Source organism: Chenopodium quinoa, unplaced genomic scaffold, assembly GCF_001683475.1.
Source record: "Chenopodium quinoa cultivar QQ74 unplaced genomic scaffold, ASM168347v1, whole genome shotgun sequence".
Taxonomy (NCBI): Eukaryota; Viridiplantae; Streptophyta; class Magnoliopsida; order Caryophyllales; family Amaranthaceae; genus Chenopodium; species Chenopodium quinoa.
The window spans coordinates 2,872,580-2,896,064 of NW_018742461.1; the positions used below are offsets into that span (position 1 = coordinate 2,872,580).

The 23,485-nt window shown below is 37.6% G+C and overlaps 2 protein-coding genes across 3 annotated transcripts; both read right to left on the reverse strand.

Annotated features, from left to right (window-relative positions):
• Nucleotides 1-20: 20 nt before the first annotated feature.
• LOC110718731 (protein TRIGALACTOSYLDIACYLGLYCEROL 1, chloroplastic-like) lies at nucleotides 21-3,293 on the reverse strand. Of its 2 annotated transcripts, none has more exons than XM_021897625.1 (3): nucleotides 3,137-3,293; nucleotides 1,436-1,603; nucleotides 21-1,340 (listed from the first exon to the last, which is right to left on the reverse strand). In XM_021897625.1, exons 2-3 carry the CDS (start codon nucleotides 1,480-1,482, stop codon nucleotides 296-298), a joined length of 1,092 nt encoding a protein of 363 aa, XP_021753317.1. In that variant the 5' UTR covers nucleotides 1,483-1,603; nucleotides 3,137-3,293; the 3' UTR covers nucleotides 21-295. The 2 variants fall into 2 exon arrangements, with proteins under 2 accessions (XP_021753317.1, XP_021753316.1); XM_021897624.1 differs by having other exon boundaries at nucleotides 1,436-1,619.
• Nucleotides 3,294-7,938: 4,645 nt separating this feature from the next.
• LOC110718733 (probable receptor-like protein kinase At1g49730) lies at nucleotides 7,939-14,446 on the reverse strand. Its single transcript, XM_021897627.1, has 9 exons — nucleotides 14,178-14,446; nucleotides 12,504-13,049; nucleotides 10,792-11,082; nucleotides 10,329-10,590; nucleotides 9,938-9,990; nucleotides 9,780-9,847; nucleotides 9,582-9,671; nucleotides 9,034-9,118; nucleotides 7,939-8,951 (listed from the first exon to the last, which is right to left on the reverse strand). Exons 1-9 carry the CDS (start codon nucleotides 14,248-14,250, stop codon nucleotides 8,407-8,409), a joined length of 2,013 nt encoding a protein of 670 aa, XP_021753319.1. The 5' UTR covers nucleotides 14,251-14,446; the 3' UTR covers nucleotides 7,939-8,406.
• Nucleotides 14,447-23,485: the final 9,039 nt, after the last annotated feature.

Genomic DNA, 23,485 nt, shown 5'->3' on the forward strand with positions numbered 1-23,485 from the left:
TAATTGTAAACAGTATCACCTTAAGGAAGTTAAAAGTAAAAGATATTCAAGCAACATTCTAGAGTCAAAAAAGAAAAAAGAAAAAAAAGTAAAAGCTTTCACGAAGGGTTCTCCCTGTTTGAGGTGCTCAAATTCGAGATTTCCAGAAAATGAAACAAATTACAAATATATTCAGTAAAATGCACTGGAAAGAATGTCAATGTGCCTTCTTACAAATCTTTCGTTCTAATGCAGAGCAACAAATGTATTTTGGCGAAAATTGGAGTTGCAAGTTTAAAAATCCACAGGAAACAGATCATACACAATTCCTAAGTGAATCCCCTGCCCCTTGGAAGAAAAAATAAGAAAGAACGAAATCTGCAATAAAGATACCAACCAGAGATAAAACAACAGCTGAAGTAGTTGACTCCCCAACACCCTTAGCACCACCAATGGTTGTTACACCCCAAGCACAGCTCACGATTGCAATTATTCCACCAAAAACCTGGGACTTCATCATGGCACTAATAATATCCCATGACCGAAGTGCTCTCCGAGCAGAGTCCAAAATCATTATGTAGCTAACTCCATAAACACTATCAGCCAAGAAGGCACTAGCTGCCATCCCCACTATGAAACACATCAGGGTCAAAAAAGGCAAAGCTACACAAGAAGCAATTACCCTAGGTGTGACAAGGTAATCGACAGGATTTGCCCCGAGAACTCTCAGTGTGTCAGTCTGCTCAGAGACCTGCATGGTTCCGAGCTCCGCAGCAAAAGAACTTCCAATACGACCTGCCACCACAATTGATGTAACCACAGGGCTTAGTTCACGAGAGAAGGCAAGAGCTAAGACCCCACCAATGGATCGGTTCAGCCCTAACCGGGTGAATTCCCGAACAAATTGGATAGTAAATGCCATCCCCACAAAAGCTGATGTCAGAAGACAGACCCCAACTGATTTAGGACCAACTCTTTCCAGCTGTTGGAGGGTGTTTTTCCAGTGGATTTTACCCTTGAGAGCCCTATATATTACTTGCCCTGCCAAAATGAGAACTGATAAGCCCCTCCACAAGTACCTAGGAGGTGACCAGTTGGCAAATAAAGTCTCCATCTCAAGAGTGGGAGAATGATTTATGCTTGAGCTTTCATCGGTTGGTACGGCATCTGGAAAATTGTCATTGGAATTAGGAATAGCTGACAATGCTGTACGTTGGATGGGTTTTAGTGAATGAATAAATCTTCCAGCAGCATGAGGTCTTTGAGCACAGTGAGAGAAAGCAAGTGTTCTGATTTCGGTCCATTTAAAATGTCCAGTAGTATCTCTCCTGCAGTTGGTCCAGCAACTCTGGGACTTAAAGCTAAAATTCAAAAAGGAAAATAATTCAATCATTAGGCGCAGGAAACTACAACAGTAGTCTATGAACTACTTCAAAATGGAACAAAGAGGAGATACCTGCTAGAAATGCAAGGCATGGACTGCAATAACTGAACTGTATGCATGATCAGTCCTTCTATTCAACTCTTAACACAGTTTTATTCAGAAAATAATGCCCTAAATCCCTACTTTTCCCAGTAGAGGTGGTGGAAAGGCATAACGCCTCATGCCAGAACACTCCTTTAGCTGGTAACCAGGCAACCTAAATCAGTTGATAGTAACAAAAAAGTTCGAAAATATAAAGATGATGGTTCATAGAATGGAAGTGTGCAATTTTGAAAGCTGAGAAGCCAACACTAGCTATTCTAGTACTAAGCTAGATGTAACAATACGATCAAACAATCTAAAGTGGCCTCAAAACTTTAATCTGGACAGTTAAACTTCAAAAGGGAGATATTTGAGTGTCTTCAAAGATAAAAGCACTAGTCAAATGAAAAAGAAGCAGCCTGAACACAAGGATTAGTGTGTTTTTTTTTTTTTTTCCTCCCCAAATTCTCTTCAAATAAATCTCTCTCAAATTTGCAACTGGCAGTCTGGCACACTATCTCTGGATTCTCTGGTACATTAGAACTTTTATACTGATGGTTTGGCCACAACACTATCACATGAATACTCAATGATAATTGTGATTGTCTGACAAAGCCCACAAATTGACAACAAAAAGATTCATAATAATGGAAAGAAGCCAAGAGCATCGTGAATACTAAAGAAGTCCATAACTTTAGAGCAAAATCATGATCAGCTTGTTAGAGTTTTCTTTTGCCCAATTAGAGCATCATTTAACACTACACCTGGATCCTTAAATCCATTTCCCCAATAGCTAAAAGTCCTTTCATGCAGTCAATTAACTTGCTTTTTAGATGTAATTGCTCCTAACGACTTCAGCCTATGTAACCACCTATTTCCATGGTAGAAGGCCAGAAGCTAACAAGCAGCGTATTTACAAGTTTACATTCAACTTGCAGTTCGGAAAGAGTTTCAAGCATGAGGTAACATTATAAACAGGGATCATGCTAGGTAAATAATACTCCTACTTCACAAGGACTCTAACTCCGTATGAGCATCAAAAGACTCGATCCTGCCCGAACCCATTGGAAGCAATTAAGATACTTCATCCAAAACTAATCAATATCAAGGACCTGCCGTCCATCCATTCAAATATCCTCCGGTAAAACGAGTAATAGGTTGTTAACAACCAATTAGACTAACCCTACACATAATAAACCGTTTAATCCCTCTCTCAATCAAATCCCTAACACAAAATCACCTTTTGACTCCTACCCAGATATCTAATTTCACAAATTCCTCTTAGTTTCTATATTTTCACCGATTAAAACCTCATTTTCTCCATAATTAAAGCTCTAATTAGTACTTTTTCAGCCACATTGAGTCTATCTCTCAAATAAGAATAGCTATAAAATAAGTACTCACAACAATCAATTACACACCAACAATTAATGAAATACAATAAAATTAATAAAATACAGACAAAGGACAACAATTAGTTCAATGACAAACTGGAAATCTAATTCTGAACAACATTATATCAAAATTGAACTAATGGCGCATAATTACTAACCAGTAACAATTTATAGAAAAAATTGGATAGAAATTAAGCGTCAAAAACATAATATTAGAATGAAAAGAAAAAAAAAAGAGAGAGAATAATCGAAGTATGGAATGATAAAGAAGATCGGATTATTCGAAGGTGATACATACCTTTTCTTTGTCTGCTGTCGTGAAGTTGATTCAAAGTATTAAATTTTGATTTATTAGAAATTTAAAGATTGGAGTTATTTGGAGAAAAATGGAGGAATACAGTGAACTCAGAACAGCGAACTGAGAGGAGTGAGAAATTTGACGAAGAAATGAGCTCAATTGCTAATCATCGCCCGCGAATCTCCACATAAAGCCCACAAAATTAGAGTGAATTGTCACTTTTGCCCTCAAAGTAAAAAACACAATTTCTTCTCTCAATTCTCTACTTCCACTTTCTCTCTCTAAAAAACTTTCCGAGCGATGTCGAGGCGGCCCGGCAAGGAAGTGGCGGCACAGGCGGCGGGTGGACAGCGGTTTTCCGGCGAGAAGGTATTTTTTATTAATTTTGTGTTTAAAAATAAAAAAAAAAAAAGGTCGGAGGCGGTGGCGGCGCCTAGGCCAGACGCCACCACCGTGGCGGCGGCGTCTAGCCCAGACGCCACTACCACGGCGGCGGCGCCTAGGCCAGACGCCGTGACGGTGGCGGTGGCGTCTGGCCCAGGCGCCAGAACCACGGCACCGACGTCTGGCCTAGGCGCCGCCGCCGTGGTAGTGGCGTCTGGGCTAGACGCCGCCGCCACCGTCACGGCGTCTGGCCTAGGCGCCGCCGCCTTTTTATTTTTTTTTTTAATTTTTTTTTGGTTTTAAATTTGAAATTTAATTTTCGAAAATAATTATTTTTTTTTTGATTTTTTTTTAAATTTGTTTTTCTTTTTTTTAATTTTATGTTCTTGTTTATTGTTCTTGTTTTTTTTTTTTTTGAATTAGTTTTTTTACTTAAAAAAAATTTTATGTTCCCTTTTTTTTGTTATAAATTTTTTTTAAAATTTTGATGTTCTTCTTTTTTTAAGTTTTTATAATTTTATATTTTTCACTTTGTTTTTTCCAATTTGTTTTTTTTGGGTAATTTTTTTTTTTGCTTTGTTTTTTCCAATTTTTTATTTATTTATTTATTAGGTTATTAATTTTTTTATTTTTAGGTTGTTAATATTTTGTAATGTTTTTAATTTATTTTCCATCATATGTATATTGTTTTATTTATTTATTTTAATTACTTTTTTTATGTTTATATTACATGTTTATATTGCATATTACATGTGTTGTTATTTTGTGTTAGGCATCGTATTTTCGTTCTGGGGCTGGGAAGAGTATGGACATTATGAGAAGTACGATGAACTCAATGGAGAGCTCGGGGCCCAGACACGTTAGATCCCGTGGTATTTCGGCCTCGGCTCGTAGAGAACGGGTGCACTATTCTGAGGATGATGAAGATGATGATGGTGATGAGGAGGAGGAGGAGGAGGATGCAGATGAGGATGTGGACGATCAGAGTGGACCATATGATGATTACGGTCCATTCAGTCAGAGGCTTGATGATGTGTATGAGACGCGTAGGGTAGACGTGCGTAAGGGTAGAGATGGTAGATTTGTTAGTAGATCTGGCACATCATCTGCGTCCACTGTGTCTGCGGTTAGCAGAAAACGGTCGAGGGCCGTTAATGATTCTTGGGTGGTGAGGGGCGAGGTGGCTGGGGGACCTATAGACGGGAGTGTGATTCCTAGCTTTCTAGGACACATCGCTACCCGTATTTGGGAGGACCAAGAGCGGGCTTTGGATAGCGGCATTTTGAAATGCCAAACCCGGGAGAGGACTTGTAACTTCTTGTGTAGTTGGGCTGAGGCTTGGCCGGAGGAGAGCGAGATGGTCGGCCGATTGAGGGCCACTAGAGTGAGCCACCTTCCTGCCACCATGCATGAGAGGATTGACTCGACGCTGATCACGGCTTTCGTTGAGCGATGGCAGCCGGACACGAACTCTTTCCACCTTCCGTTCGGTGAGATGACGATCATGTTGCATGACGTCGAGGCCATCCTTGGGATTCCCGTAGAGGGAAACCGAGCATCTGTTGTCACAGATGCGGATCAGGCAGATTTATTGGCGGAGCTGTTGGCGGTGGATAGGGCTGCGCTGTACACAGCGGCACTTGGTGTGTGGGATCACGGCGGTGTTAAGATCGCAGCAGTTTTGCAGCGATGTTTGCACCCCACTTCACGTAGGACGCAGGACACACAGCTGGCTGCATATGTTTTTCTTCTTCTCGGGTGTACCTTGTTTCCGGATAAGAGCGGAAACAAGCTCAGGCCACGCGACATAGTTGACGCGTGTGAGCCCGACAGAGTAGGCCAGTTTTCTTGGGGGTCGGCTACATTAGCGTACATGTATCGCCAGTTAGGATTCTCGAGCCGGGCTGATGCGGCAGGTATCACTGGATGTATGACGTTGTTACAGACGTGGATATACGAGTATTTCCCGGCGTTTCGACCACACCGCGACCCGGTTCCTATTGGGGATGGCCAGCCACGTGCCTGTGCGTGGAGTCCGCGTGTCGAGAAGAAGTCCATTGACCGCCTGCGATCGATACGGTTATTGCTTGACAGGATGTCCCCATTAGAGGTAAAGTGTTTAAATTATTTCTACTTTTATAGTTTGATGTGTTTATTGTATGAATCTTACTAATTTTAAAAAATGTGCAGGTGAACTGGATGCCTTTCGGCCAGAACCCTAGTAATAGGGTACCCAGGACCCTCTACACGGGACTGATTCAGTATCGTGAGATCGTAGAGGCGTACATGCCGCAGCGCTGTCTTCGCCAGCTTGGATTTGTCCAAGTTGTTCCTCCTCCACCAGCATGGCCCAGTAAGGCCGTCCGATCTGCGTTGGAGTCATCCCAACCATCTCAACCAGTGGAAACTTATACTTGTTTGTCTTGTACGTTGAATCGATCAGAATCACAGATGGCCAAGACGAAATCATATCAGCACAATCAGGATGCACAAGGAACAAATGAGTCACCTCCGATGTGTCTTCATCAGATTCAAACCAGTACAGGTAACCACGTGCTTGTGCCTGGTGTAGAAGCTGCTGTATAGGGTTCCTTCCCTCTGACCGTTCAAACCTCAATTTATGTCTGACGTTGTAGATGTGTCTTCGGTTTGGCTGGTCTTCAGGAAATTTCTCCAACACAGATGCTAATATTTTAGCAGGCTTCACTTGAGCATCACTCATTTCTTTTACAATTAGTTTCGCAGCAGGACTTAGGCCACTTAACTGTCGATGACCCACTTCATATGCGATCATCTCATGGTTGTGATACCCCCATTTACCGTAACTCTTCACTTCCCAACCGTCACCCCTTTGCTGTTGTCGAACCTTTACTCTGAACTGACACCCACAACCTTTCCGCTTTGTATCAAACCGAATCGCTTGACTGAAATCTCGTTCCTCCCTTTTGCGATAACGGTCGCATCTCAAAATGCGATCCATTCTACCATCCCGTTGAGATTTATGAGTTGCTACTACTAAACAAAAACCTGATCTAATTGCAACCTGTTTCGCCCAATCAACCGCTTGTTGAGCATCTTCGAACAGACCATCGTGTACAAAAATCCCACTATAATCATTTCCGTCTCCACCATAATCCTGCAACAATAACATATAAATATAATCACATAAGAGTAGATTAAATTAATACATTTGACACAACATTAGCACAAAAGCAAAAACAATAATAAATTATAAACAACAAACAAAGAAATAAACAAAAAGTATTCAAAAAAAAAAAAAAAAACAAAACACAAAAATAAAAAACATAAACAAAACTTTAGATTAAATAAATAAAAATAAACCAAAAAAAAAAAAACAAAAAAAAAACATAAAACGAAAAAAATTGTAAAAAAAAAAATAAAAAATAAATAAATTAAAAACAAAAACAAATTAAAACAATTAAAAACAAAACAAAAAAAAAACAAAAAAAAAGAAAAAAATTGTAACACAAAAAAAAAAAAATAAACAAATTTTAAATTAAATTAAAAAAAAAAAAAAAAAAAATAGTGGTGGCGCCTAGCCAGGACGCCGCCACCGTGGCGGTGGCGTCTAGCCAGGACGCCGCCACCGTGGCGGTGGCGCCTGGCCAGGACGCCGCCACCGTGGCGGCGGCGTCGTGGCCAGACGCCACGGCCACGGTGGCGGCGTCCTGGCCAGGCGCCAGAGTTACGGTGGCGGCGTCCTGGCTAGGCGCCACCACTACGGTCACGGCGTCCCGGCAGGACGCCAGCCGCCAATTCGTGGTTTTAGATGGCTTCGTACCTCCTTTTCCGGCGTCAACGGCGTCTCTCCGGTGCATCTACCCGACGTTGAGGGCTCTTCGGTTTCACTCGGCGATCCAGTCCTGCTCCACATTTTTTATGAGTGAAAAATTTTATTTTCGGTAAAAATTAAAACAAGGGCAATAATGTCAACATTTTTAAAAAATGTGGGCTTTATGTAGAAAAACGCGGGCGATGTTTAACAAATCCCGAAATGAGATACGGAGTAGGGAGGAATTGAGGATGGGGAAGAATGATATCGGGAGGTAAAATTTTGTTTCCTTTTTTAAAAAAAAAAAAACTTTTACTTTTAATTACTTTGAATAATTGAATGATTTTGTAGATGAAGTACTTTTCAGTTAACTTAATCATGTTTGTAATAAGTTTTGGGCTCCTTTTTCTATCATTAATATGGCTTTTATTTCTTATTTCTTCCCAATGAGGTTTATATTGTTTTTACTCGTACGTTACACAAACATGGAAATGGGCAAATGGCTGAAACATAAACTCGTACATAAGTATATATTTATTTATCAAAGGTTGTATAAACATTGAGATGTTTAATTGACATTTACAAGTTTAGGATTATTTTAGAAAATGATGTAAATGTCAAAATGTATAAGAAAATCAACTACTCCTAAAATAAAAGGATAACCTTGCATCCAAGCCAATAATTGTAACAACACTTTCATGAGGAAACCATGTTACAAACTTACAACTCTTACAAGTTACAAGCCAATTAAAAGAATTGCTTATTGCATCTAAAATATTACATCCAGTATACATACTTGAACAATCAAGTCGATTCAATACAAATACAATTCAAAAAAATTCTAACAGCTGAGAAACATGATTATCCCCTGAACAAGTTAGTAGGAAACCAAATAAACTGCAACAAACTCTTCCACCTCAACAAAATAAATAATCACAAAATTCTGCGAAATCTTTACAAAGAATCTCAAGCGTGGCATATGTCCAAAACCGCACACACCTGTAATATGTTACGTCATTCTCTGAAGTCACATCCTCTGTTCATCACAATGCTACACTTGGAGTTTCATCATGTACCAAATACCTTCCTTGGTTTAAAGTGATTGATTATTAGGAGGAGGAGACTGGGGAGATCCATTTTCAAGTAAAAAGCTTCTACTACAGTATGACCTGTTCGTACTGGAAGAAGATGCAAGATATCTCCCTTCTCCACTATGAAATATTATATCAGCCCTTTGCGCCTTCCCTTTGCTTGGTCTTTTCCCTTGGGTCCCTTCATAATCTTCTTCTTGCATATCGTGGATGAAACCACTATGCAACGGATCAGAACTTTCGTAAAGAAGCCTCAAAACTTGCTTAATAGAAGGTCTACCTCGAGCTTCTGAATGTGTACACCATTTTATGACTGACACAACAGTCTGAAGCTGATCATAGTCGAAAAACTCTCCAATTTTAGGGTCCACAAGCTGTGAAAGTTTTGTTTCTGAAGTAAGGAAACTTTGAGCCCACTCTACCAGGTTTCGGTTATCTTGTATAACTCTTCTTCCAGTCACCAGCTCCAGCAACACCACACCATAACTGTAAACATCACTCTTCTCTGTAAGTTCCCGAGTGACAACATACTCTGGATCCATGTAACCTGGAGAAATTTCAAATGTAAATCTTTCTCTCTAGATTTATAATAAGCAGGTTTAAATCATGAAGTTGCTCTTTTTGCCAACCTGGAGTTCCTCGAACTTCAGTATTTATTGGCTCAAAGCAAATAGAACCATTTTTTGCAGCATACACAAGACCAAAATCTGCAACCTGGAGAGTATAACAACATAAGTTTCAACATGGCAAAGTTTTAGAAAGAAAACAGATTTCAGTTATATGAATCAAATACAAATTTTTTAGGACAAATGGGTTAAAACAAAAGCCATTCTTCCTGAAAACTTCCCTAGCTAATGAGCATGAACTCAAATTTTCTCCCTTTTCCTTTTTCTTCCTGTATTAAAGGGGCTTAGGGCCTTAGGGGCATGATGCTAATCATCACCACACAACAGTGGTTCTGTTGCAAAGTACAAGTACAACAAGTATTGAGAATATTTCCATAAATTATAATCATGATAGGGAAGGATATCAATCATATCATAAGACTAGAATCTAAATGGACAATTCTAGTACACTTTTATTTATAATCACATAAAACACACAAAGCCAAATTCCAACCTATAAACAAATTAAGGGAAAAAAATTACAGCCAAGTGGCCAGCAGGCCGAAAAGTACCTTGGCTACAAAGTTATCATCTAATAAAATGTTGCTGGACTTTATGTCTCTATGGCAAAGAGGAGGGTCACAATAGAAATGAAGGTACTCCTGCATGTAAGACCTCAAAGTGTAAGAAGCTAGGCAAGATAAGAAATATCATAAACAGCCTAAAATCCAACTGTGTACAACAACAGTAAATAAACCGATTGAAGTTACCAGAGCATTTGCCACATCAATTGCAATCTGGATTCTTGTCTGCCAGCAGATTGGTGCTCTGTCTGGAGCTGGAGAAACAGAAAGCCGTTGATAAATGAAAAATCATGCATTCAAAATTTAACTCTCCTAGAATGAGAGATGAAAGTAGACAAACTCACTGTGAAGGTGATCCTTCAAGCTTCCGTTTTGCATATATTCATACACGAGAAACCTGCAAAGGAAAATGGTATCTATTAATACTCCCTTCGATTTTTTTTACTTGTTCCACTTTGACTTTGAGCACTAACCACATATCCTTCTTTGACCATGTTTATTTACTGTCATATAAAAACATATGGTATTATATATAAGTTTTTGGATTTGTCTAAATTTTGATTATCGAAATCTACTTTTTATAAATTTTACTAATTGGAATTTTAAAATATTAATGGTCAAAGGTGTACATTGCTAATCGCATTACGTCAAAGAGAAACAAGTTAAGAAAAACAGAGAGTATTTTCTACTGGTGGATGGTAGCATGCATAAGCCCTTCAGATCCATTGTAAGCACCTTTCTTGCTTTTGAATGCAAAAACCTCTAAGAGCTACGAGATGACGATGATGTAATCTAGCAAGAAGCTCAATTTCTCTACAAAATTCATCCTCCGCTTGGTCTGAAACTTTGTTCATCTGCTTCACTGCAGCTATCAATCCATCACTGAATTCGGCTTTGTACACTGTTCCAAATCCACCTTGTCCAATGATTGTGCTGAAGTTGTTAGTCGCCTTCCTTGTATCCTTGTAGCCAAATTCCCGAAACACGGAAGAAGGCCCTGAAAGCAAGTTTCAGCCCATGGTGAGAATGGCCAAACACAGAATGTCAAGGTTTGTGCACTATGAGGCAGAATTGTGGAATAAAGAGGCATGACCAAAACAAAAAAAAAAAAAAAAAAAAAAAAAAAAAAAAAAAAAAAAAAAGCAAAATCATGCAGACAAATGTTAAGAATAGTAACTGGTTGGTAATATTATCATACCATCCGGCATTCGTCCAGAACGACCAGAAGGAGCTTTAGATTTCTTGAAGCTACCCCCTGAATCATCAAGCTCTTTACTCTTTCTGCGAATCAGAAATACTAAGACTAAAAGTAGCATGAAAGAAATTACTGTGACGCCAATTCCAACACTTGTTATAGCTGTAAGTTGATAAGAGTGGTGATTCTCATGAGGAGAATTGCCCGATATTCCCAATGACTGACTTGGGCTCGCAGCCAGATCTGGGTTTGGAGATGCCTTGGGAGATAATGGAGGTGAGGATGCATCAGAAACTGTAATGACATAAACAAAAGGTAAGAATCATAACAGTGTAATCAAGACAAATCTAGCCATCTGTGCGTATACTATACTCCATTGTTTTAACTGTTATTTGTCATGTTTCGGGAATTTGGCTACAAGTTAACAAATCTTGTTGCCATGACAAATAACACTTAACTGACATAACTACAAGTTCCAGATCAAGAAAATGTAACAACTGCCACTCCTTTGCAGCAAATAACATAGCCAGGCTTGTTTTCTTATGTATACTATACTCCATTTAATCTCAAAAGAGAAACCTTCATTTCTCAGTTCTAACTATCAGTAACAGGACCGACAGGCTGCACCTCATCCACCACACCTTTTGACTAACAGGATAAAAGTACAGGCAGCTAACCAGATCCCTCAAGAATTGACCAAGTATAGCCAATAATACCACAGCTAGCTAATTACTAATTAGATCCTTCGGCTGGCATCTTACACTCCAAGAATCCTTTTTTGCCAAAAATATCTAATACTTGAAGGAAAAGAAAGTCATTAAGTGGACCTTCCCCTTTCTCATTGATGCCATTGCATTTTATTGTAAGATCTGCCAATATTGTTTTCTCTTCTAAAGAAACTGTCATTCAGCAGAATCGCAATCTAGACAATTAATCCCTTACATGACCTCAACTTTGTACCATATGATCAAACTTGTTCCATAACTAAAACTTAATTTGCTGTCATGTAAAAATGGTTTCTTGGTCTGGAAATACATTGACAGCCTTGGCATGAACAAAAGCATTGAAAGTGACTAAGGATTTTTCAAAAAGGCATCATATGACATTCAGTTCTTGTTGAGAATTGAGAAGATATAAGAAGGGGACATACAAAAGCCTATTTCATCTCCCAAATCCATTACAGTGCATAACTATAGGACAGACAAGACCTTTCATGGCGTGATAAATTCTATAATAGCTGAGATTTATATGTAGTACTCGTCACAGAACACCATAGTATCCTTGTAGACAGCAGCTAAGTGTCAAGAACATAAAGTATCACAACCAAAATTAACAATCCTGGCATTAAAGCAACCCATGATTCTATCTATTCTCTAAGTTGCTCTTAAAAATTATAGGCTCACTTTGGCATTGATCCCATGACAGATTGATATATGTTGACACACCAGGGAAAGGGCTTAAGTTACCAAAATGTAATGGTGCAATGTCAACAGGGACAACTAAAGGCAAGAAAAGACCATGATTCATATCTTCTCAAAGAGCTCCAACTGCAAATGTAACTAAGATCACTCTACTTTCTTCATAAAGTTAAAAAATAAAACAAAAGATATAAATTGTGTGTTATTTAAATGATATCAGACTCACTCTTATCATCTAAGAGCTAGATCTTCCATTACTGTAGATTTATAGCAATTGTAATTGTAAATAAATAGTACCTGTGGCTCTAAGCCTTGGAACCCCAAAGAAACAACTGGCAAATCCAACTGCAGATGTATTGTCAGATTTACTGGCAAGAGCGACAAATGTAGCATCTCGACAAGTGATCAATGTGACATTATCTTCAACTACTATTCTCTGACGAAGATATGTGAGGCTGGCGTTTATACATTTCTTGCACCCACGATCTCCTGAACGTGCAAGCTCACAACTTTCAGCTACATCAGCAAAGCCAGGAGACTGCAACATCTGTGCAACACTGGTTCTACTCTTGCACTCGTAATTAATAGGAATTTTGGTCCCAAATCTGCAAAAAGTTGTAGCATTTGCAGGCACTCCATAGAGCTCTAAGGTTTGTGACATCGATTGGAGACAGACTTCAGAAAGATCTGAACTAACCCCAAGATTACCTGTTGCATTTGCATAACGGGCAATAGAAAGTGCAACATATGCGTTGATGTGACGACAACATTTTCCACGAGCATTTGTTGAACAAATGGAAGCCACCAGAGTAAAATTGGTTCCACTTAAGTTCAAGGGGCATCCTGAGAGATGAAATGAGTTAAACTAATTGACCTGAAGCGCCTCATACAGGCAAGCAATAATCATAATTCTCATATTAATTGACATGATGAAATATAAGGAAGCAGTATATGAGCAAAATAGTACCACCTCAGACAACACCAAACAAAAAACTAAATCCGAATCTAAAAAAAAAACTAAAAGCACCAAATAAATGTAGTAGAGTTGCAACTTTAAGAAGAGCACTGGAAAATAAAAATAAAATTAAAACCTGAAATCACAGCCTAAATGCTTAGCCTGGAAAGTACTTTTTATCTTTCTAAATCAATGTCTTTTTGTGTGTGTGTATATACAGCACCAAAGGCTATGATGTATACAGAATCAATTCGAGGCCTCGGCTAAACACCCTAGCTGACATCTACAAATACTAATGCTTAAAATTTGACAGAAACAGCTACAAACAAATCCATCTCTTAGGTACGGAGAAAGATAAAATTAACAAATAATAATAAAATATTCCAGTCCTCCAGGAATGACATGATAATCAATCTAATTCAGAAATTATAAATTCACTAAAAATTCTCAAACCACCTTTAAATCAGCCAAAAGTAATTATATTGTCAAGCACTCAAGCAGCATAAAATTTGACATACATTATAGTCCAAAACCATGACCCCTTTTTATCACTAATATTATTATAATTTTATAAAGAAATTAGAAGATAATGCTCAAAAATATTATCCACATTATGAAATTTCTTGAACAATATGACAAAATCTTAAGAGACAATTTCAATAATTCAACAGAAAAATGCAATAATAAAGCATAATAACAGCAACACCAATTGAGCTGGAGCCTGGAGAAACAACCCGTTTCAAACTAATTCAGCACCAAAAAAATAAAAAAATTGCATCAACCCATCAACAGAAATCCAGTATTCTTAACAAAAGTAGTCAAATTTTCCTTTTTCTCAGTCAAAAGTAGGTCATAATCAGTCAATAAATTTTGAGTACTTCAATCCTAAACCTGGGTAAAACTTAAAGAACATAATAATAAATAAACCCACATTTCAGTTTTCCACCCTCTAAAAAAATGGAAATAATTAAAGAAACACAAAAGAAGAAAATTGCAAGAAGAGTGGAGAAACAAACCTGTAAATGCAATAACTGTAGAAAGTTGCAGTGGAATAAAAATGGAGATTGCAAAGAAAATAGAAATGCCCATTTTACTAGAAAGTGAAAGTGACACAAAGATTTACAGAACACCTTGGAGTTGAGGACTTTGAGGGAGGCTGCTAGAGAGAGAGAAGAGAGAGAAAGAGAGTGAGTGAGGGGGTTTTTGGCAATTTTTTGTCTTTTGACTACACTTGGGCTGGGAAACTGCAAAAAATTATATTTTTCTCACTCTATCTCCAGGTCACGGACAGGGTTGCAACTTACTTGTTGCAATTATTCTTCTTCTATAGCTTATAGCCATTAGCCAATGCATAAAAACGGTTTTAGCCGTTTTCTTGTACTTGTTGTGGAAAAAAAAAAAAAAACAATGCTTTGGATACCTTGAGGGTCGTTAAAATTTAACGATAATTTTCCGTTTTTCTTTACTTGTAAGAGGTAAACTGTTATTTTTAGAGTTAAAGGTTTGTCGTGTTGAGATTAGTAGGATTGACCAGTGCAGGACTTTAGGTTAATAATACACAACTATAGTACTTACTAAAAAATTAACAAGCTAATTATTACAGTAATTGTATAACATAAGGCATTAATTTGCATAACTCAAGCTCATTTATTTATTAATGCTCCAATATTTAGTAATATGTTTGTCATTTACATGATGGTGACTAGTGAAACCATCATTTTATGATGTCAAAAGAGAAGAAAGAATAACGAATTACAGTACAAAAGATAGTGATTTAAACGTCATGTCGTCTCACCCCTAAAACTTTAACCAACAAACCCATTTTACATCCACACGAGCCACTCATAATTAACTTAATTTTACTACGTGCAGTACTCCGTAAGTAGCATAAGGGATGTATAGTGGCCATTAGAAGAAAAATAATAGAGTTGAATAAACGACTTTAGGATTTAGGTATCGGATACCCAATTGGCATTTCCAGCAAGCAAACCTTGCCTTGGTTGGTCGGTTATACCAATTGCAAATCCACCCACGCTAAGCAGATCATTCATTACGCTTTTAAGTTTATGCCATTGCGTAACTTTGCAACCCTTTTTCTCCTTTTTCCCCTCTTTATTAAGAGATCTTAAAGCTTACTTATCCCTTGTATTAAAGTTCTTCTTTATTTTATGTGGCCAAATCATTGAATGTAGTATAAATAGCTGAAAAAAAACCGTCTTTATTTTATTCACTGTTATATATTACTAATAAAAACGAGTCCATCAAAATTCTTCTTTATTTTATGTGGCCAAAACGTTTTTATTCAATGATTTGGCCATTCAATAAAAACGAGTTCATTAATGTTATATATTAGTATTAAAGACTAACTTGGTTTAACAATTAATGAATCAATTTTCATCTTTTACGGAATTTCAAGTGATAACCGTATTTTAATAACACATCTTCATAATACTCAACCTCTTCCTTGTGGCTTTGGATGTGAGAGTAGGTCTATATATGGTCCACTATAAATGAAATTAAAGCTAATGTACAGCTAATTGCTTATTTGTTTACGTAAAAACAAACCAAAAAAAAATGATACATTCGTAATTTAAATTAATAAGTAACGATGTATAAAGATTAACCCTTCGCTCATGTGAAAAATGAGTAGTGAGCCAATATAGAATGGATCATGGGCACAAAGAGAGTAACTCGAAAATTAACATTAATTGGTAATTTCTTATTCATTTGGACCCATTATATAAAGGACATTCTAATACTACAAGGAAAATAATAAGATATGTTGCATTACATAATTTAAATGGACTTTGCATTAAAAAAAATAATAAAAAAATAAAAAAAAATAAAAAAAAATATATATATATATATATATATATATATATATATATATATATATTTTCGGACACGCACTATAGTAATAATATTTCCTTTTTTAATGCAAATATGCAATAATTTTATCGGAACTTTTGTTCGAGTGGGGTTTTAATCGCTACTCCCTCAGTTCCTTATATTTTGCCCCATAGTGTAATGTTACTTTATTAAGTTTTGGTTGGAAAAAAGTGATAGAGAGAAAAGTGGTGGGGTTAATAGGATGGTTGTGAGAGTAGAAATGTGGACCCATATGTCCAAAAATAGAATGGAACAAAATTAAAGGAACACCCTAAAAAGGAAATTGGGGCAAAAATTAAGGGACAGAGGGAGTAATACTTTTATTGTGTATTAGTTAGTTGTATAAGATATGATTAGTTGATATTGTGAATATAGGAATCGAGACGATATATGTTTTTACTCCGATTCTACGTGTGCTTCCCATTAAGAATAAATTAAGAGAATCTTCAATATTCTTTCCAATAAACGAAGTATATAAGAAAATAAATTATCAAGTAGGCTCTTAATTGTTTGATTCGTCTCGATATAATTTCGTTTAAATATATGTCATACTTTTATATATAATTATTACAAAACATGCAATATAGACCGATTTAAAATGTACAGTGTCAAGTATGTCAGGATGAAGTGGGAAGAACTTGTAGGATTGGATAGAGAAGTAAAAATCAAGTCAAAGTTAGTATACGATGAATAGTTTAAATTAAAAGTCAATTTATTGCATTTAGGAAAAAAAAAATAGAGATATTGATATTATTGTTTTAATAAATTTAATCAGTTCTTTAACTGTGGAAGATTACTCATCATAATGCATTCTTAACTTCTTAATCTAAAATATACTTTGTAATTTTGTATATATACATCATGACATTGTAATTTATACATGCATGTAGGTTATCAACGTGAGCAAATTAGGCTCATGGACATATGTGGCACTATGTGTTGAAATAAGCAAATAGATTAGTAGAAACATAATAGCATATGGTATAGAACTTTTTTGAAACTCCCATGAGATTTTTGTTTACAGTATTATTGAAACTCTAAAGTAATTACAGCATCAACGGTTAAAGGACCAACTCAATCAAAAACTTAAACTGATGGTTGAGGTCTAAGATTGATTATGTTTTATACTCTATCAAGCCCCCTCATACGAGAGCCCGTTGGGTTTAAAGTGTGAATACACCATGGGCCCTCCTTATACCCAGGTAACCCAGCGCTTAATATTCCACTTAAAGGTGGGGGTGGATCAGATTCGAACTCGTGACTTCTATGTCACGTTGACTCTGATATCATGTTAAAGGATCAATTTAACCAAAAGCTTAAGCTAATGGTTGAGGTCTGTTTTATACTCTATCATCAACATCAAAATCATTCAAAAACATATACCATGATGAGAAAACTTGGTCCGACTATTTGTGTTGCTTGTTCTATTGGTTTGTTCCAATCATTCAGTCTTTTTATTAATTTAACTATGCATACTTCAAACCTAGGAGGAAATTCGTAGCCGATTACAAGAAAATCATCGATAACTTGACAGAGTGGATGACCACCCAAAAAATGAAATCATAAAAGTTCGGTGACCACAACGAATGACCAATCACTATCATTCATAACAAATTGACAAGAATGCAAAAATAATTGGAGGCGATGTCGACGAGAAGAAGCTAAATTTGGGATTGGAATTGATGCAAGGTTGCAAACTATATTTGTCAGAAAAAATAGTAAAAATAATAGGATAAATTATTAGGCATAAATCATAGTACATATAAATAATGGGACCAAATTTAAACTAGATATAACATACATTGATTTGTAAATATCATAAATGGACAACTTTATAGGGAAAATATTGACGTGCTATAAGCCCTACCAGTTGGATTATGCTTGCTACATACGTAGTATATAGAGAAAATTGTAATTATTCATACTGTGGAATTTATGTTTGAAAGAAGATCGATTGCATGTGATTTCATCATATATTTTGTAATGCACATTTGAATTTTCTTATATTCAAACGTGGCATGTCCTATAACACCGATAATTTTATTTATTTTTTATGATTGTGAGCTACATTCAATATTTGGTGAATATTCAATGTGGTACTTAGATAACACAGTTATATTACTTATATTATATACAAGTAGTGTAACTTCATGTTTCAATTGCAAACTAAGGAGTCAGCAATAAAAAGATAATATTTTCAATTTTTCATTCATTTTTTTAAATGCAGCGTTTTTATTCACGCTTGTCTTTGCATAATTTCAATCGTGACAAAGTATCATGCAATAAGTACAAAATATTGTGTAATTAGTTGATGCAATAAAATACGAAGTATATATGCTACAGTGAATCTAATAAGATCACGCATGATTATGGATTTTTTTTCTTCATAATTGTAACTTGTTTAAAAGTTATGGGAGAATATAATAAAATAAAACTTTGCAATTAAAAAAGCGGAGGAGAGATAGATTGTACAAATTATAAGTGTAATCGGTAAAAGGTAAATGAGCTTTCAAATGGCTCATATACATGTAGTGCTATTAGCTAATGATTCAACATGCAAACTGATATATTATGTAAATAATCTTTTGTAATTATCTTGTATATATTTTAGTGTATATCTTTCTATAGTTAGCTTTAGCTTAACCTAGTAACCTTGGATGTATAAATACTTACTTTTGAGTAATGAGAAGGCACGACAAATATTCTCTCTATTCTTATATGGTATCACGAGTCTAGGTTATCTTCTTCCTAAACCTAGCTTCCGCTCTTCTTCTTCTTTTCTTCATCAATGGCCGACACAAGCAAAATTCATCCAGCCACAATCGTGACTTATATCAAGACGTGCATCCCTCACTTTTGATTATGATGGCACTCAATACAACAACTGGTCCACTCTTTTCCAACTTCATTGAAGCGCAAATATGGTGATTGACCATATTGTACATATAGGGATGTCAGTGGGGCGGGTCAAGTAGGAGACCCGCCCCATCCCCGCCCCAATGGGGCGGGGATGGGTCTCGGTTTGGCGGGTGGTGGGGCGGGGATGGGGATAAAAATCATACCCGCCATGGGTGATGGGGCGGGGGTGGATTTTAAGTTGTACCCGCCCCATCCCCGCCCCGCCCCACCCGCCCCACTTCGTACCCGCCCCATCCCCACCTCATACCCACATCTATATATCTTTTAAAGCAAAATTACATACTTTTATTCTATTTATAAAATAATTACATGAAATACAATATTAATTATAATACTTTGTACGACATTTATATTATAACACAAAAATGTGTATATAATGTTTTATTTTATAATTCATATTAATTATGTAAGATTGTGTATTTGATATACGGATATTAGGTGGATCTTGGATGGGGATTAGGCGGGTTTTTGGTGGGGATTAGGTGGGGATGGATATCCAAGTGGGGGGTGGGGCGGGGATGGTTTTGGAGTTGTACCCGGTGGGGCGGGGATGGGGATGAAAATTGGACCCGCCGCGGGGATGGGGATGGGGATGGGGATGAAAATATTAGGTGGGGATGGGGATGGGAAGGCCAACATCCGCCCCGCCCCGCCCCATTGACATCCCTATGTACATACCTCCGCCAGTTGACCCCTCGACCAAGGTTTCCACTCCGACGGATGCCAAAAAATCTTTCACCCAAAGACTTGATGACATTGTACATCAGTGGATTTATGGGACAATCTCCAATGACCTACTCAACTCCATTCTCGATCCCAATGACAAGGCGGTCGATACATGGGACCAGTTGGAAAAAATTTTCCACAACAAGTTCGCGAGAGCTTTACAACTTGATGCGCAATTTACTAACACCAAGCTTGATAAATTTGATGGTGTTAAACCTTATTGCACTCGTCTCAAAACCCTAGCTGATAGTTTGAGGAATATTGGGGACAAGGTTTCTAACAATCGAATGGCTCTACCTACAGCTTTTGAAAGGTCTCAGGAGGAGTATAACCCCTTTGCACGTCCGTTCGTCATCTTAACCCGTTGCCCTCTTTTGATGCTCTTCGTTCAATGCCTGAATTGGAAGAACAGGGGAATGCTGCTGATCTTTCTATTGAATCTCATGATGAGATACCCACAATTCTTCTTGTGGGAATACTCAGCGTGGTGGTGGCAGTAGCCAGAAAACCGCCAAGGGAAAGGGCGGCTTCGACAAGGGAAAAGACAGCACCGGCAACTAGCAGCGTGGTCCTCCCACCTCGCAACAGCAGCAGCAAGCCCAAGCAGGATAAATGTATCCTCTGCCCTGGGCTTATTGGCAGCAGGGCCCTTAGGCTCTCCCCCCCTGCCCATATCCTTCGCAGGGACCAAACCCTTTTCCATGGGCAGCAGCTAGGCCATCCTAGCCTACAAATCAGTCTGGTGTCCTCGGGCCACGCCCACCTCAGGCATCAGGTCCATCGTCTTCAGGTTACATGCCAACCAATATTGAACAAGCGATGCACACTATGACTTTGTCCGATCCGAACTATTACATGGATACCGATGCTACCTCTCACATCACTACTAGAAAATAGGCAAATCATGACGGAATTTTTTCGTTAGAAAACAGTTTGTTGGAAAAACGACCTTTTTCGACCGAAATTCCGACGGAATTCAATCCGTCGGCAGAGATTTCTCGGCCCGGAAATTTTCGACGGAAATTCTATCGGAAAATGCTTTAAAAAAACAAAAAAAAAAATCACCCCCACCACCCCCTACCACCCCACACCACCAGCCCTCCTAACCTGTATCACCAGCCCCCCTAACCTGTACCACCACCCACTACCCAACCTCCACCAGAACCCCTACCCACCTAACCCTAACCCACCAAAACGAACTCGGATCTACAACCCCAACCCTAACAAAATCGGATGAACCACAACAAACCACCCCACCACCCACCTAAAACTGTCGTCGCCGCCGAAACAATCACAACCCAAAAATTAACAAAAAAAAAATTATAATCCCAACCCAATCCCCAAAACCCGAACTCCAACATCCACCACAACCATATGTATTCAAAAAATTCTGATAAAACAACAATAAAAGGCCAAACTCGACCATGAAAACTCTAGATCTAGAGTTTTCATGGTCGAATTTGACCTAAAAACCTTTATTTTCATCATGAGGAGAGAGAAAGTGCGAAAAAGGCGGAAATTACTGTTGATGTCGATGTTGTTTTTAATTTGTTGATGTCGGTGTTGTTTTTGTTGTTGTTGTTGTTGTTGTTGTTGATGATGATGATGTCGGTCTTGGTGGTGTTGTCGTTGCAGTGATGATTAGTGTTGGTAGTGGTGGTGCGAGATATAAAGTGGTCGAAAGAGGGGAAAGAAGAGGAGAGAGAAGAAGAACGAAGAGGAGAGTGCAGAAGATGAAAGAGAAGGAGAATGAAGAAGAGATAGCAGAGAACGAAGAGGAGAGAGGAGGAGAGGAGAGAGGAGAGAGAAGAGGAAAGACAAAGAGAAGGAGAAGGGGAAAGAGAGAAGAGGTGGAAAAGAGTAGGGTTTAAGGGTTTTCTAAAGGAGTTTATTTTTTTCTTTTTTTTAAAATTATAATCCGTCGGAAATTTCGACTTTTCAGACGAAATAATGTGTCCGTTAGAATTTGACTGTTTCTAGTAATGCATGACAAACTCTTAAGGTAACTTGTCATCATATTTTCCTTTGAGCAATAGTCATAATAATGCAATTATTGTTGGTGATGGTAGTAAAATTCCTATTAATGGTTATGGTCACAAATCTTTAAACCGAAACACACTACGTACAACTCCAAAATGTCCTCCATGTCCCAAAACTAGTTAAAAATCTCATTTTCGTTAGGAAATTCACTATTGACAATAATGTTTCCAATTAGTTTGATTCTTTTGGGTTTTCTGTGAAGGACTTGCAGACGGGGAGCAAGCTAGTGAGATGAAATAACAGTGGCGATCTCTATCCTTTCTTCACTGATCGCCAAGTCTTTTCAACTTCCACTCTGTCAACTTTTGCAGTAAATTCTCCTAGTGTGTGGCATTCCCGTCTAGGTCATCCGGGAAATGCAATTCTTAGTTCATTGCGTAGTAGTAATTTAATTCAATGTAATAAGGCTAAACATGTATGGCATTCTTGCCCTTTGGATAAATTAATAAAATCGTCATTTTACGATTCCATGTCTCACACTACTATAGTACTATGCCATTTGATATTATACACAGTGATTTGTGGACCTCTCCTGTTCTTAGTTCTCTTGGCCATAAATATTATGCTCTCTTTTATGGCAATTACACAATTTTTTTGTGGACTTTTCCAAAATCTTCTAAGTCTCAAGTCTACAATCTTTTTATTCGTGTTTGAACATATATACGCACCCAATTTGAGAGAGATATTAAGGCTTTCCAATGTGACAACGGTACTAAATTAAATTTAAAATTTGAAAAAATTGGTTAACAACATGAGATGACTTTCCGTCTATCTTGTCCTTATACTTCTCCTCAAAATGGCAAGGCCGAAAGAAAAATAAAAATGATCATTAATATTGTTCGTACTCTTCTCTGTCATGCATCCATGCCACCATCTTTTTGGCATCATGCTTAGCATTGCTTTGTCCAAGTCTTGGTTTATTTATCAATTGGATGTGAAGAATGCTTTCTTACATAGTAACTTGAATGAAACAGTATATACATGTATCAACCTTTGGGGTTCAAAGATCCAGCTCAACCTGATCATGTATGTCTTTTGCGAAAGTCTCTTTATGGTTTGAAACAGGCACCCCGAGCTTGGTATCAACGTTTTTGTTGAATTTGTGGCATCCATTGGCTTTGTTCACTGCAAATCAGATACTTCATTATTCATTTACCGCCATGGTAATGACATTGCTTACATTCTTCTTTATGTTGATGATAATGTGCTCGCTGCTTCTTCAGAGTCCCTTCTGAAACTTGTCATTTCTCGACTAAACTCTGAATTTGAAATGAAAGATTTGGGTCCTTTGAGTTATTTCTTGGGTATTGCCACTCGAAACAAAAATGGCTTATTTTTGTCTCAAAAGAAATATGCTCATGACATATTGAGAAAGAAGGTATGGTGAATTGCAACCCGTCTTCCACTCCTGTTGATTCAAAAGAAAAAATGAGTACTCCATCCGGCACTCCATATGATGATCCTACTACTTATCGTTCTCTATGTGGGGTGTTATAGTACTTGACATTCACTCGTTAGGACATTTCCTATGCTGTGCAACAGGTTTGCTTATTTATGCATGCTCCACAGGTTGCTCACATGCATGAATGCCTTGAAACGAATTATTCGTTATAGTCAAGGTACCCCTGATTATGGTTTGCATTTATACAAGTCATCCGTTACTTCTCTTCTTTCTTATACGGATGTCGATTGGGGTGGGTGTCCTGACACTTATCGGTCTACATCAGGTTATTGTGTCTTTCTTAGCTTG

Bases quoted from the DNA above. Each gene is read 5' to 3' on its own strand.
- LOC110718731 (XM_021897625.1), bottom strand. From the start codon at position 1,482: ATGCATACAGTTCAGTTATTGCAGTCCATGCCTTGCATTTCTAGCAG. The intron at 1,341-1,435 runs GTATCTCCTCTT...TTTGAATTTTAG, and splicing joins ATGCCTTGCATTTCTAGCAG to CTTTAAGTCCCAGAGTTGCT.
- LOC110718733 (XM_021897627.1), bottom strand. From the start codon at position 14,250: ATGGGCATTTCTATTTTCTTTGCAATCTCCATTTTTATTCCACTGCAA. The intron at 11,083-12,503 runs GTACTATTTATT...ATGTCATTACAG, and splicing joins TCCAAGGCTTAGAGCCACAG to TTTCTGATGCATCCTCACCT. The intron at 9,991-10,328 runs GTGCTTACAATG...TTTCCTTTGCAG, and splicing joins TGCATTCAAAAGCAAGAAAG to GTTTCTCGTGTATGAATATA.